Source organism: Liolophura sinensis, chromosome 12, assembly GCF_032854445.1.
Source record: "Liolophura sinensis isolate JHLJ2023 chromosome 12, CUHK_Ljap_v2, whole genome shotgun sequence".
Taxonomy (NCBI): domain Eukaryota; kingdom Metazoa; phylum Mollusca; class Polyplacophora; order Chitonida; family Chitonidae; genus Liolophura; species Liolophura sinensis.
Window position 1 is genome coordinate 675,801 of NC_088306.1, and position 17,010 is coordinate 692,810.

Sequence of the window (17,010 nt, forward strand, 5' to 3'; positions counted from 1 at the left end):
CTTATACGAAGGCGGCCAGCATTATGGTGGAAGGAAACCCATGACCATCTGCAGGTTGCTGACAGTCCTTCCCACTAGCACGCAAACCAACTGAGCTGTGGGGTTTCCTCAAGTTGCCCTGTAGCTGTAAACACGTAGCTAATCACAACCTGTCTGGCTCACGTGGCAAGGAAACCACACTGGTTATTATCTAGTTCTTCTTTGGGTTTTTTCTTTTACGGAATAATTTGCCTGACACATGAATTTTGTTTTGTTGGTTAATGAATAACCGGCTGAGTTAATCCGTTTTAAATTGGCCCAATCTTTCTAATCTGAGGACAGATTGACTAAGTGTTTGAGTGATGACTTGTACCCACCTGTTCAAGTTTGAAGATATGCTGGACAAAAAACTGCTGTAGGTTCTCATTGGCAAAGTTGATGCAGAGCTGTTCAAAGCTGTTAGAGGTCAAACAAGATAGGGGGTCAGAGAGCAAAGGTCATGCACTCAACATGCTGAACTACACTATACAGTAACAATAAGACATTCTCCAACCTTTTTGCATGTCTACATGATGTACATTTTATAGCATGTTTCCATATTTTTCAGACCAAAGTTATGAACAGAATCTCTTTTCAAGTTCCTCAAAGCAATTTTAGTGTTACTCAGAAATGCCCGCTGTTTTCAACAATATCACTGCTGACCTATTCATATTTAAAGTGCTGCCTCACTGGAATAATCTGCCACAGGCACCAGACATGATGCCTGACCCAGTTGGCAGCATACTAATTTCTATGTGCTAGGTTTGCTTGCCCGGGATTGTAAGTAGGTCTTTACTCCCTATAAAGTAGTCTTTGATATCCTTTTAGGACTTATGCTGCGTCAATGAAGTGCCATTCCAAAGACACCAAGCACAGTGCTTTGTCATGTCACACTACACTAACATCAAGCTAACCAATGCTTGGCGGCTGCTCTGCTTGTCCTATGCTTGGTACTAAACAAAGGTCTCTTACTAACAAACTTTAACAATTCTATGTTCATCATCTTACAGTTTACACTGCACATAAGCAGCAATACAGCATTGTGACTGTCCTTTTGTTGCACCAGAGTTGCTTAGACGGCCAGTTACTTTTTGTCTAATCACAGATCCTTCATGTCATTATATCAAAAGTTGTATGCAAAAAAGTTGGAAGAATACATGTACTTGAACATGGACAAAACATATCACGAAGCACACTATTTAAACTGGCATGATCACTGCGAAACCATCCAAAATCATGGCATCTCACATTCCACAATCTCCCTAGGTCATTCTCATAACGACACATACTGTCTTGCACAAAGGTCAAGGTCACATTCACACAATGCTATTTTCAGCATTACTTCATGCAACAAGTGGACAATAGATGTATACAACCTTCAGACTGGAGGTGGAGTTCTAAACTAACCTAAATGGATGTCCACAAAGGACTTGTCCAGTTATAGTTTAATAGTGCACTAGTTATACCAAGGGAATTAGTGCAATCATATTTCAAAGAATTCCGCGCTTCAAAATGCCATGCTATTTTCAATATTTTCATACACTACACATTCACTTCCTGAGTGAAGACAAAAGGTCCTCATACAAACCACATGGAACTACAGCTCTAAGCCACTGTGTCATTTTGGGTGGAATATTAACATGTTATTACTTGGTTTCCTCAAATAACAACCACAGTGCATCCATTCTACATGTTCACCAAACATGGTGGACACTTGCTGTGCAGCTGTAGTCCCACATAAATGTCGCTAGTTTATTCATAAGCTAACATCAATTTTATTGTGTTTTGCCGATGATCCAACACTAAGAAATCAAAAAATGGAATAACTATATAACTGAAAATTCAACTTTTTTATTTTGTATGATCTTGATATTTTATGATTTTGTCCAAGTTTTTCCAATCATGTAAATATGTCACCAAAAAGAGCAATTGTTGAGACAGCCAATATTTCCCATAAGATCATTTTCCAAGATTTACTTTAATTTTAACATCTCCCTCTGACATTGAAAAAAAAATTCATTCTGCCTGTAAAACACCAATAAAAATTAGTGTGGCCTACAGGATGTGACTGCATTACATAGAGAGATCTAAGCTGGTGTCACACTACAACAATTTAACTTCACTCCAATTAAAATCTGGATGACATTGCATTAAAAGCCAGATACATTTCCCTCTTTGATCATCAGTTCGTCAGTTCTTTCAGAAAATATTTTTCTCTATTTCTGATGATATCGAACATGAAGAGAGTGGAGCAAAAGCTTCACAACACAAAAAAACAATGTGCACCCATAACAAGATATATCACATTGTCCCAACTAACCACTGAGGTAATTGCCAGATATCAATCACTCAATCTTACTAAATTTCAACACCATACGCCAAGATACTAGCATATGCAAATCAGTTCCTCAAAAGTGCTTCTAGGAATGTTTTTTTTTCCAATTCATTCAAAACATTTATTTAAAAATTCATCGGCTACATTATTACCTACATGTACATAATGTCGTCTTTCATGCACATTCTGAAGCCAAGGTCGTTTTCAAGGTCGTATTGCATACCATAACATTATCAACACCAAGTGGTTACTATGGCAACACTGGACATGACCTACCTGTTGTGATCAAAATTTTCAAAACCAAAAATATCCAGGACTCCGATGCACGTTCTGAAGTGTTTGCCGCTGGTTTTTGGCTTGTAGATGGCGCTGTTTTCCACAATCCACACAAACATGCGACCGTAAATTCCCTTGACAAACGCATCGCGCACATCGAGGGCTCCGGAATGGCTTAAACTGGAAACCACCGTCTCTCCTTTGGTGAAAATTGTCTTTGTGGTCAGCGCAGAATTCAGGTCAGCCGCTCGTACCTGTAAAACACCCCAAGGCAGCCAAGTTTGTGTCAGTCCTCCATACTGAAGTCAATACTAAACCGTTTGCCGGTGCTTTATGTCAAATTGCAATTAAATACTTCTGAATAATATGAATGCTAAAAAACCACACTTTGTTTTAAAAATAAGAGAATTAGTCTTGAATTGAAATATGAAAACAATAAACTTCTTCTTTGACTGTTTTTTCTTGTGTTAGTAGTACCCCATAAGTTGACAACAAATCCCCAGTTAAAACTAGTTCTTGAAAGAAAACACTAACAAGAAATGTACATCAGATGAATGAGCATTACGGTGATAAACACTTGAAGTAAACAAAACACTAACAAGAAATGTACATCAGACGAATGAGCATTACGGTGATTAACACTTAAAGTAAACAAAACACTAACAAGAAATGTACATCAGACGAATGAGCATTACGGTGATAAACACTTAAGTAAAGAAAACACTAACAAGAAATGTACAGCAGACGAACGAGCATTACGGTGATAAACACTTAAAGTAAACAAAACACTAACAAGAAATGTACATCAGATGAATGAGCATTACGGTAATAAACACTTAAAGTAAAGAAAACACTAACAAGAAATGTACATCAGATGAATGAGCATTACGGTGATTAACACTTAAAGTAAACAAAACACTAACAAGAAATGTACATCAGACGAATGAGCATTACGGTGATCAACACTTAAAGTAAACAAAACACTAACAAGAAATGTACATCAGACGAATGAGCATTACGGTGATAAACACTTAAAGTAAACAAAACACTAACAAGAAATGTACATCAGACGAATGAGCATTACGGTGATAAAACACTTAAAGTAAACAAAACACTAACAAGAAATGTACATCAGATGAATGAGCATTACGGTGATTAACACTTAAAGTAAACAAAACACTAACAAGAAATGTACATCAGACGAATGAGCATTACGGTGATCAACACTTAAAGTAAACAAAACACTAACAAGAAATGTACATCAGATGAATGAGCATTACGGTGATTAACACTTAAAGTAAACAAAACACTAACAAGAAATGTACATCAGATGAATGAGCATTACGGTGATAAAAACACTTAAAGTAAACAAAACACTAACAAGAAATGTACATCAGACGAATGAGCATTACGGTGATCAACACTTAAAGTAAACAAAACACTAACAAGAAATGTACAGCAGACGATTGAGCATTACGGTGATTAACACTTAAAGTAAACAAAACACTAACAAGAAATGTACATCAGATGAATGAGCATTACGGTGATCAACACTTAAAGTAAACAAAACACTAACAAGAAATGTACATCAGATGAATGAGCATTACGGTGATCAACACTTAAAGTAAACAAAACACTAACAAGAAATGTACAGCAGACGAATGAGCATTACGGTGATTAACACTTAAAGTAAACAAAACACTAACAAGAAATGTACATCAGACGAACGAGCATTACGGTGATTAACACTTAAAGTAAACAAAACACTAACAAGAAATGTACATCAGACGAATGAGCATTACGGTGATTAACACTTAAAGTAAACAAAACACTAACAAGAAATGTACATCAGACGAACGAGCATTACGGTGATTAACACTTAAAGTAAACAAAACACTAACAAGAAATGTACATCAGATGAATGAGCATTACGATGATCAACACTTAAAGTAAACAAAACACTAACAAGAAATGTACAGCAGATGAATGAGCATTACGGTGATTAACACTTAAAGTAAACAGAACACTAACAAGAAATGTACATCAGACGAATGAGCATTACGGTGATAAACACTTAAAGTAAACAAAACACTAACAAGAAATGTACATCAGACGAATGAGCATTACGGTGATAAACACTTAAAGTAAACAAAACACTAACAAGAAATGTACATCAGATGAATGAGCATTACGGTGATTAACACTTAAAGTAAACAAAACACTAACAAGAAATGTACATCAGATGAATGAGCATTACGGTGATTAACACTTAAAGTAAACAAAACACTAACAAGAAATGTAACATCAGATGAATGAGCATTACGGTGATCAACACTTAAAGTAAACAAAACACTAACAAGAATGTACATCAGACGAATGAGCATTACGGTGATAAAACACTTAAAGTAAAGAAAACACTAACAAGAAATGTACATCAGATGAATGAGCATTACAGTGATCAACACTTAAAGTAAACAAAACACTAACAAGAAATGTACAGCAGATGAATGAGCATTACGGCGATTAACACTTAAAGTAAACAAAACACTAACAAGAAATGTACATCAGATGAATGAGCATTACGGTGATCAACACTTAAAGTAAACAAAACACTAACAAGAAATGTACATCAGATGAATGAGCATTACGGTGATAAAACACTTAAAGTAAACAAAACACTAACAAGAAATGTACATCAGATGAATGAGCATTACGGTGATCAACACTTAAAGTAAACAAAACACTAACAAGAAATGTACATCAGATGAATGAGCATTACGGTGATAAACACTTAAAGTAAACAAAACACTAACAAGAAATGTACATCAGACGAATGAGCATTACGGTGATAAACACTTAAAGTAAACAAAACACTAACAAGAAATGTACATCAGACGAATGAGCATTACGGTGATTAACACTTAAAGTAAACAAAACACTAACAAGAAATGTACATCAGACGAATGAGCATTACGGTGATCAACACTTAAAGTAAACAAAACACTAACAAGAAATGTACATCAGATGAATGAGCATTACGGTGATTAACACTTAAAGTAAACAAAACACTAACAAGAAATGTACATCAGATGAATGAGCATTACGGTGATAAAACACTTAAAGTAAACAAAACACTAACAAGAAATGTACATCAGATGAATGAGCATTACGGTGATAAAACACTTAAAGTAAACAAAACACTAACAAGAAATGTACATCAGATGAATGAGCATTACGGTGATTAACACTTAAAGTAAACAAAACACTAACAAGAAATGTACATCAGATGAATGAGCATTACGGTGATAAAACACTTAAAGTAACAAAACACTAACAAGAAATGTACATCAGATGAATGAGCATTACAGTGATTAACACTTAAAGTAAACAAAACACTAACAAGAAATGTACATCAGATGAATGAGCATTACGGTGATCAACACTTAAAGTAAACAAAACACTAACAAGAAATGTACATCAGATGAATGAGCATTACGGTGATTAACACTTAAAGTAAACAAAACACTAACAAGAAATGTACATCAGATGAATGAGCATTACGGTGATAAAACACTTAAAGTAAAACAAAACACTAACAAGAAATGTACATCAGATGAATGAGCATTACGGTGATAAAACACTTAAAGTAAACAAAACACTAACAAGAAATGTACTCAGATGAATGAGCATTACGGTGATAAAACACTTAAAGGTAAACAAAACACTAACAAGAAATGTACATCAGATGAATGAGCATTACGGTGATTAACACTTAAAGTAAACAAAACACTAACAAGAAATGTACATCAGATGAATGAGCATTACGGTGATTAACACTTAAAGTAAACAAAACACTAACAAGAAATGTACATCAGATGAATGAGCATTACAGTGATTAACACTTATGAGGAAAACAGGACTAGAATTTTCCCGTTTCTGACGATATGTGACTTGTGAGATTATTGTCACTAAACGCTACTGTAGACTTCTGCATTCAAAATAGAACTATGGACGAATCCTCTTAATGGACATTGAAACAAACTATTTCAAGCAAAAATACATGGCGTCGTTGATACCCACTGGGTCCCATAAGACCCAACACAGAATTCAAGGTTTCAAAAGCATGTTACTTGGCTGGTAAGAATCTACAAAATAAACAACTCTTTTTCTGTGCAGTGATTAACGGTTGTTTGTGTGTATCAGTTTATTTGCTTGACCATTATTTAAGGCAATGCTCATATGACGATGTCACTGAAGTATCATGCCAAAGACACCATGGTATGGTATGACCCGAACATGGTTTGATCTTGGGCCTCCTGACTTTGAGGCGGATGCTGTAACCATTTAGCCCCCGAAGCAGTCTGCACTTTTTGGGGCAAAACGTTAGGTCTTATATAAGAAGTTCATTTGAAGCCCTTACCTCCAGTAATCGAGCAGCCCTGTTAACCTCCGCCACATCCTGGATCTCACTGGCATCAATGAAATCTACCTGGATAGCTGTAAAAAGGAAAGACAAATCCATCATTTTCCTAATTAAGGGTTTAACACTGCTACATTATCACGGCTGTTTCATGTTGCTGTTCTCTTTATAAATAACTCCCTCTGTATAAATCATGAATTTTAAACCAACAGTAAGTTTTAATCTGCGTATGTATGACATCATGTCTTGTTGCTGTCTGACATAATCACACAGATAAACACCCCAGCTGTTGTGTTGTGTGACACACCACTCCGTGTTGTGTGAAAGGTCCTCTCTATTTAATATGTATATCTGCAGACTGCTCGCAACAGGCAGTGGCGTAGATTATCTGCCAAACAATTGACTTTTATTCTAAAAAGTATACTAGATGTAGAAACAGCACGCTTCCACAATAAAGGAAATGCTGCTAATTTGCTTTCCCATAGTTAGTCTACTTGTAGTCAGCATTTGGCATTATCTACAATTCAACACATCCCTCACCCTACCCAGACCCACAAACACCAACGCCTCTCAGACTCACCATTATAGCGAATGTTACCCAGGTGTAACAGAGCAGCGAGGACTTTCATCACTTCCCAGATGTCAGACTCGGCAAACATAAGCACCTTCATGGCTGATCGGATGTCAGCAAAGTCTTTGACATCGTCTCTTCCCTCAGCAAATATGGACCCTCCCTGTTTATGGGAAAAAAGGGAGCTCATTTTAAAATCTGAAAACTGTTTCAGTGTCTACAGATAAACTGATAAAATGGATAGAGGTGGTTCTATCAAGTTCAAACTCACCTGTGTGAGGTAGTTACCAGTTCAGATTGACCTGTGTGAGGTAGTTACCAGTTCAGATTGACCTGTGTGAGGTAGTTACCAGTTCAGACTGACCTGTGTGAGGTAGTTACAAGTTCAGACTGACCTGTGTTAGGTAGTTACCAGTTCAGACTGACCTGTGTGAGGTAGTTACAAGCTCAGACTAACCTGTGTGAGGTAGTTACCAGTTCAGAGTGACCTGTGTGAGGTAGTTACCAGTTCAGAGTGACCTGTGTGAGGTAGTTACAAGCTCAGACTGACCTGTGTGAGGTAGTTACAAGCTCAGACTGACCTGTGTGAGGTAGTTACAAGCTCAGACTAACCTGTGTGAGGTAGTTACCAGTTCAGATTGACCTGTGTGAGGTAGTTACAAGCTCAGAGTGACCTGTGTGAGGTAGTTACAAGCTCAGGCTGACCTGTGAGGTAGTTACAAGCTCAGACTGACCTGTGTGAGGTAGTTACAAGCTCAGAGTGACCTGTATGAGGTAATTACAAGCTCAGACTCACCTGTGTGAGGTAGTTATAGGCTGTGGCATCTTTCAGGTCCAACTGGTTCTTCTCTTCCTGTGACATGCCAGCCAGCATGCAGTAGAAGATGTGATAATTCCTCTCATCATGAGCCTGAAACAGACATGGAGCCTGGTTAACTTACTGGGAGGATGAGAGAGTGAGTGGGAGAGTGACATAAGAACATGGTTGAGCATGGGATGGTCTGGCATCAACCTGCGGATGGTTGCAGGTTTCCACATAGGTTTTACATTGTTTCCTCCCACCATAAGCTGGTCGCCTTCATATAAGTGAAATACTCTTGAATACGGCGTAAAAGACATATGAAATAAATAAATAAATAAATATAAGGCCAAGTTTCTCCAGATACAGTTTTCAGTGGCCTTTCTAATGATGTTTAACTCCACTTTACTTCATATTTTCCTTGCATTTCATCAATTTCCTCACCTGGTTGACAATCCTGGATTTCTCCAACAAATACTGCTCAATCTTTGCTCCTTCAATAGAGCCCTTCTGGTTAAAGTGGATGTCTATGTACTTCCCAAATCTACTGGAGTTGTCATTACGAATCGTCTTGGCATTTCCAAATGCTGGCAAAGAAAAAGTTATATGTATGTTAAAGGTAGAAGAAATCAGAGATAAGTGAAGCAACCTACACCTGTACTTTAAAAAAAAATACTGGCATTTTATTCCTCGATATTCCTCATTTTATTCAAAGATAACTTTTCAGGAACGGTGGCTGAGAATATTTACAATCCTAAAACAAAAAGCAGCTTATACAGGATCTCAATCTCCATCCTAACAATATAATCAACTCATTTCACCTCACTAATTTTATTGGCTAACCTGGTCATCAAGAAAATATTGCTGTAATCTGATTGGTTACCTTCCATGATTGGATTAGCTTCCAGGATCTGCTGTTCTATCCACGAGTGTTGACCGCTGATGGCTGCTAGGAACTGGAGGATCAACTTCGTACTCTCTGTCTTACCAGCACCAGACTCACCGCTTCAACAACAACATAAATATGTCACTAACACTGAGGAACAACCTCATGCTCCCTGTCATATCACCCAGCTGACAGCACACTTGCAACACACCTGACAGTACACTTTTATCACACCTGACAGCACACTTGTATCACCCAGCTGACAACACACTAGTATCACCCACCTGACAGCACACTTGTATCACCCAGCTGTAAAACACACGTGTATCACACCTGACAGCACACTAGTATCACCCAGCTGACAACACACTAGTATCACCCACCTGACAGCACACTTGTATCACCCAGCTGTAAAACACACTTGTATCACACCTGGCAGCACACTAGTATCACATACCTGACAGCACACTTGTATCACCCAGCTGACACCACACTAGTATCACATACCTGACAGCACACTTGTATCACTCAGCTGACAACACACTTGTATCACATACCTGACAGCACACTTGTATCGCACACCTGACAACACTTGTATCACTAACCTGACAGCACACTTGTATCACCCAGCTGACAACACACTTGTATCACATACTTGACAGCACACTTGTATCACCCAGCTGACAACACACTTGTATTACCCAGCTGACAACACACTTGTATCACACACCTGACGGCAAACTAATATCACATACTTGACAGCACACTTGTATCACCCAGTTGACAACACACTTGTATCACATACCTGACAGCACACTAGTATCACATAGCTGACAACACACTTGTATCACATACCTGACAGCACACTAGTATCACACATCCGACAACACACTTGTATCACATACCTGACAGCACACTTGTATCACATACCCGACAGCACACTTGTATCACCCAGCTGACAACACACTTGTATCACATACCTGACAGCACACTAGTATCACACACCTGACAACACACTTGTATCACACACCTGACAGCACACTAGTATCGCATACCTGACAACACACTTGTATCACATACCTGACAGCACACTAGTATCACATACCTGACAGCACACTAGTATCACATACCCGGTAACACACCTAATGATAAACACAAAATCACATACCTGATGACACTTGTGTCATATTCAATGACATAAAATAATAAACACAAGATCACATACCTGATGATCACACACTAGTACCACACATCCGATGACACACCTAATGATAAACACAAGATCACATACCTGATGATCACACACTAGTACCACACATTCGATGACACACCTAATGATAAACACAAGACCACATACCTGATGATCACACACGAGTACCACACATCCGATGACACACCTAATGATAAACACAAGGCCACATACCTGATGATCACACACTAGTACCACACATCCGATGACACACCTAATGATAAACACAAGGCCACATACCTGATGATCACACACTAGTACCACACATCCGATGACACACCTAATGATAAACACAAGGCCACATACCTGATGATCACACACTAGTACCACACATCCGATGACACACCTAATGATAAACACAAGATCACATACCTGATGATCACACACTGGTCTTCCTGGTATCTCCTCATGTTGAAGTACGAGTTATCCGCAATCGCAAAGATATGGGGAGGTAACTCTCCTATTTTCTTATCCCTGTACGACTGGATTTGCTCGGCAGTGTAGATGGGGAGGATCTGGTAGGGGTTGACTGCCACTAATATTGACCCTGTGTATGTCTGCAAGTGGAACAAAATAGAATGCGATTATATATATCAAATAACCACCCACCCACATAAGTCGTATTGACTGGAATAAATGTAGCCTATACATATAAATCAAATGGTTATTTTTTGTTTATTTGATTGGTGTTTTATGCCCTACTCAAGAATATTTCACTTATACGACGCTAGGCAGGATTATAGTGGAAGGAAACCGGGCACAGCCTGGTGGAAACCCATGACCATCTGCAGGTTGCTGGCAGACCTTCCCACGCACAACGTTTAGAGGTACAATCAACCTGAGAAGTATATGAATGTAATAAAAGACACTGATTTATTGGCAAAATTTCACAGTATATATCTCCCTGGTCTATTTTGGACATCTGCATTACAAAACTCCTGTGATGTGTGACTGGTGATCTGCACTCAGAAATTTCTTAAAATAGAGAGAGAAAAACATTTTAGAGCACCCAGACAAACGTGGCAGCTGTAATCCTCAGGAATTTCGGTCTGTCACATCTTACGATGTATGCCCAATGAAAGCTGAGCTTTTTCATATTCTTACAATACTCTTCAGGCCACAGCCTGAACTACGATTTTAAGAAATAAACATTGCACTGCCTGAAATACCCTTTAAATGCCCTTTCCACTCACATATATGAGGTTATCCATATATCTAATGAAGAGGTTACGTAGAATGCCGGCCTCGTTGAGGTCGCCCAGCCCGATCATGTCGTCCACGCCCTCTACGGAGGACGGGTGCATATGTTTGAAGTGCTTATGCTGGTCCAGCCAGTGCTCCTAAAACAACAACAACAACAACAACATCGGGCACGATCAACAACAGGTGTTAACATCTTACATGAGCATAGTTGTATGGTATACAATATATTTGATTCACGTCCGCTGATATAATGATGGGTCCTGTAGGTTTATGAGTGGGGAAAAACCACTGGCCTTCTACACGTACCTGACAAACCTTCTCACTTCAACATTATTTACAATGATTCCCACAGTTTTATTGAAAAGTAAAGATATGAATTATTGTTCATTAGGTGGACTAACCATGTGAAAAAAAAGAAACTCAATATTCCTGCTATAATCACATGTATCCTGGCTGAATAGAGTACATCAGGTGTTACAAAAATTAGAAGAATTAGGGAATTTATTTTATTTGATTGATTGGTTTTACAACTGCTTTTACAACAGCTGAACACTCTTAATATTACACGTACTTATGTCACTAACAGGACTAGATTTTTTTGGAGACTGGAAACATTGTTTTTTGATCATGATATACATGTACATGTACATGTAACAAAAGGCAGAGTGCAGTTTGAACTAATGACTCCTTTTCCATGAAAACCTCACACAGACTACTGGGAAAAGGCACTCTTTATTTGGTCAGTTAACAACCTTAACGGTAAAGAAAGCCAACACCTCAAACTGTCACTCATAGCCATATCCAATTAAAACATACCTTGCCATCATCGTCGACGACCTGTATCCGCCCCGAATCTGAGAACTGGACCTTGGCTCCGATGGCCACCTCAAACTCCCCCTTCTTGTCTGGCTCCAGCCACACATAGTCCCCCTACATAACACAAACACAAACATTACATGGCTTACGTTTACTTCCATTTCTATAATTTCTCCAGTTACTGTGCTTTTCAATCATGTATTTTGTTTGGTCATTGCAAGAACACTCAGAAGAACTTTACTGTGTTCATCAAAAGTATCACTTTATGGCTATTAGGTGTTTCTGAAAGTGCATTTTCACAGGTCAAATTTAAGGTGAAATTAGGTATTATGGTCAGTGTACATAAGTATAAAAACAGCCACAAACTATGGAATATAAGAAAAGGAAATCCTCACAGAAACCGTTGTGTACACAAGCATAAAAACAGCCACAAACTATGGAGTGTAAGGAAAGGAAATCCTCACAGCAACCGTTGTGTACACAAGTATAAAAATAGCCACAAACTATGGAGTGTAAGGAAAGGAAATCCTCACAGCAACCATTGTGTACACAAGTATAAAAACAGTCACAAACTATGGAGCATAAGGAAAGGAAATCCTCACAGCAACCGTTGTGTACACAAGTATAACAACAGCCACAAACTATGGAGTGTAAGGAAAAGAAATCCTCACAGCAACCATTTAGCAAGATCTTTGGAAAACCAGGCACATGTACTATCAAACACCCAAAAACATTTATGTCCATTCCTTTGAGTGGTAATGACAAACAAATAATATCGCACACAGCTAAATGTACATGTAAGGTAGTTCATCCCAAAGGACTCTGGGTTCATCTGAAGACTACTACATGAAGCCACAGACCTTTCTGAAGCTTGAGAAACAAACAGAGTTCCATGTACCCGTGCATATAGAAATAATGGAACATAAAAGTTAACTTCAACTTACAGGTAGGGTAAATTCAATAGTCTTATAGTGTGACATGTTGGCAATACAGTCTCACGTACATCGCGGTACCATCACGCTGACACAGCAATACAGTCTCAGGTACATCGCGGTACCATCAAGCTGACACGGTAATACAGTCTCAGGTATATCAAGGTACCATCATGCTGACACAGCAATACAGTCTCAGGTACCATCAAGGTACCATCAAGCTGACACGGTAATATAGTCTCAGGTACATCGAGGTACCATCAAGCTGACACAGCAATATAGTCTCAGGTATGTGTACATCGCGGTACCATCAAGCTGACACAGCAATACAGTCTCAGGTACGTGTACATCGCGGTACCATCAAGCTGACACAGCAATACAGTCTCAGGTACATCGCGGTACCATCAAGCTGACACGGTAATACAGTCTCAGGTATATCAAGGTACCATCACGCTGACACAGCAATACAGTCTCAGGTACCATCAAGGTACCATCAAGCTGACACAGTAATATAGTCTCAGGTACATCGAGGTACCATCAAGCTGACACAGCCATACAGTCTCAGGTACGTGTACATCGCGGTACCATCAAGCTGACACAGCAATATAGTCTCAGGTATATCAATGTATCATCAAGCTGACACAGCAATATAGTCTCAGGTATATCAAGGTACCATCAAGCTGACACGGTAATACAGTCTCAGGTATATCAAGGTACCATCAAGCTGACACGGTAATACAGTCTCAGGTATATCAAGGTATCATCAAGCTGACACGGTAATACAGTCTCAGGTATATCAAGGTACCATCAAGCTGACACGGTAATACAGTCTCAGGTATATCAAGGTACCATCAAGCTGACACGGTAATACAGTCTCAGGTATATCAAGGTACCATCAAGCTGACACGGTAATACAGTCTCAGGTATATCAAGGTATCATCAAGCTGACACGGTAATACAGTCTCAGGTATATCAAGGTACCATCAAGCTGACACGGTAATACAGTCTCAGGTATATCAAGGTACCATCAAGCTGACACGGTAATACAGTCTCAGGTATATCAAGGTACCATCAAGCTGACACGGTAATACAGTCTCAGGTATATCAAGTTACCATCAAGCTGACACGGTAATACAGTCTCAGGTATATCGATGTACCATCAAGCTGACACAGCACAAGTAGTACTAGTACACTGTGCAACACAAAGGAGATAAAATGCATGAAACATGTGGATTTCTGATGGACAGCTCCCAGAAAACATTTCTGGTTTCTTGTTGTTCTTGTTAATGTTGTGAAAATTAAACGGAAATCCAGTCCTGCATTAATTTGTAACCAATCCCAATCCAGCTCAGGTTTGGAGGTACTGTATTACAAATTCCTCGGACTCATGTACAGTCAACACTTTCCTGTAGGTGAACAGGTAAATCCGAGAGAAAACAAAAACACATCACAACCCACACATGCCGATGATAATTATCCATAATATTTCTTGCACAACGCTTGTGAAACTTCACAAATCTATCCCGAAATTACACAAAAATATGCAAATAAAAAACAATAAATAGCAGAAATTTCTTCCAAGAAATGAACAGACAAATGTGGCACATACAGGTAACTAGCGTACATGCACGTGCGATATGATCAGTGACAATTACACTGTGCTGGACAAAAACAAGATGTCAATGATCATAATGAATGGCTGACACCGACTGCAATTTTCCCAGGGATCTCAGACTCATTTTCATTGGGTAGCACAATTCTGGCTCATTGATTCAGGATAATAGAGACCAACGCCCCGTCTAATTGGGTATCAGATCTTCAAAGGCATTTGCTTAACGAGACAGTAATTGACCTGGTCTTCATTATGTAAAATAAGTCAAGAAACGTAAACAAGCTATCTAGAACCTTCTGGTAATTACAGTGTTGTCTGTTTTTGTTGATCTCGTGAATCTTTATACAAAAGATAAACATTTCACAAATATTGGATTGAACAATCTGATATTTTATTGTGTTAACACTATCATTATGAAAGCCAGAGCAAAGTGCAAAAATCCAAACCTTTTTTTTTTTTTTTTTTTAAATACCGCCACAATAAGACATCATATTTTTGCCAGTTTTATAATGCCTGCCTGTCTGTAAATTTACAGAAAATAAATCCAGGCCTTTGGCTTGAGACAAATCCATTACATTTTAGTAATGATCCAGATAGGAGAACTTTTTGACGAATGTTTCTCACTGATATTAAAGTACATGGACAGTGAGCAGAGCATCACGGCCATTTGTAATAATGTATGCAGCTGTCCAGGGAGTCACATTTGCATGTGTAGGGATCTGAGGTTTGAACTCTCAAGAGTTACTTCCCATCTTTTTTTTAACATGACAATTTAGGTATGTTCTGTCTAATGATTGGTTTAACTACAAACGCGGTGCAGGAATGGAGAAGTAAAACTGAACTGTTTTGGCCTGGACAAAATGGCAAATTGTTTCAAATTTGTGAACAAAGAGAGTTTCCTGGTGACACGTGAAAAGATCAAAGAATGGGAGTTCACCTACATATATGTACTTCCACATTAAAGCATGAAGCAATAGAGACATTGGAGCAAGTCTGTGGTTTTAGCTTCCTGAGTGTAAAATTTACCTGAGTGGTTACCTGTAATCAGCGAGGAAATACAGGTGATTTCAGAGATAAAGCCGTGTAACATTAAAACAACGACAGATAAGTCAACATCAAAGGGTAATAGAGCCATCCAGATGTGTGAAGATGTGTATAAACCAGGAATTCATGGACGTGACAGATCAAAACAGAGATAAAATTTGGCTACATTATACATGTACAAGGGTTGGAGAAGAATGGGTTAAGTGTTTCCAACTGGGAAACATTTTCTCATCATGTGAATTAAACGAGTCACATTCATTATGTTGCTCCAATCACCATTTCTGCCAAAAGAAGTTATGTTTCTGTCAGCATTTATTTGTAGGTCTGTTTTCTTCTACAGATCTGTTGGGAACTTTTCAGAAAAATTTATTTATTTATTTATTTGACTGGCCAGAGAGGAAGCCTGCATGACCTGCAGAAAAACTTGGACGAAATTTCCAGCCCAGGTAGTCCTTGGTCTATGAGCATAATTGAGGACCAATCCACTCAGTTTTATTGAATGTATAATATGATTTTTCACTATACCGATAAGAGACAAGACAGTATTGTCCCTTTGCCTGTGGTGATTGAGGGAATTTTGTACACATTCCTGTGACATAGGCTCTAATTTTCAGAAATCCAATCTTTTCAAGACAACACACCTAAATCTAAATTCAAATGTTAGCCATGCATCAAGATGATACAAGCAAAACTGAAAAAAAAAGCTGAAAAAAAAAAGCTGAAAACAAAAGCAGAGTATTTCTGTAAAAATTCTCTCCTAAAAAAATCAGATGAAAAAATGTCTAGTATGTAAAAAATGTAAAAAAGTTCATAAAAAATTTGGTTATGGAACTCCTGACAGAATCATCC

General features: G+C 38.3%; 1 protein-coding gene across 2 annotated transcripts in view; it reads right to left on the bottom strand.

The window, feature by feature from the left end:
* LOC135479616 (myosin-VIIa-like) overlaps positions 1-17,010 on the bottom strand; it is a 105,992-nt gene that overhangs the window by 44,800 nt on the left and 44,182 nt on the right. For both annotated transcript variants that reach the window (XM_064759504.1, XM_064759506.1), the window contains exons 3-12: positions 12,574-12,687; positions 11,748-11,894; positions 10,927-11,111; positions 9,303-9,424; positions 8,864-9,006; positions 8,417-8,530; positions 7,630-7,783; positions 7,050-7,126; positions 2,630-2,883; positions 357-435 (exon numbers count right to left, since the gene is read on the bottom strand). In XM_064759504.1, coding sequence (XP_064615574.1) covers positions 357-435; positions 2,630-2,883; positions 7,050-7,126; positions 7,630-7,783; positions 8,417-8,530; positions 8,864-9,006; positions 9,303-9,424; positions 10,927-11,111; positions 11,748-11,894; positions 12,574-12,687 — 1,389 coding nt within the window. The remainder of the gene's footprint in view (positions 1-356; positions 436-2,629; positions 2,884-7,049; positions 7,127-7,629; positions 7,784-8,416; positions 8,531-8,863; positions 9,007-9,302; positions 9,425-10,926; positions 11,112-11,747; positions 11,895-12,573; positions 12,688-17,010) is intronic.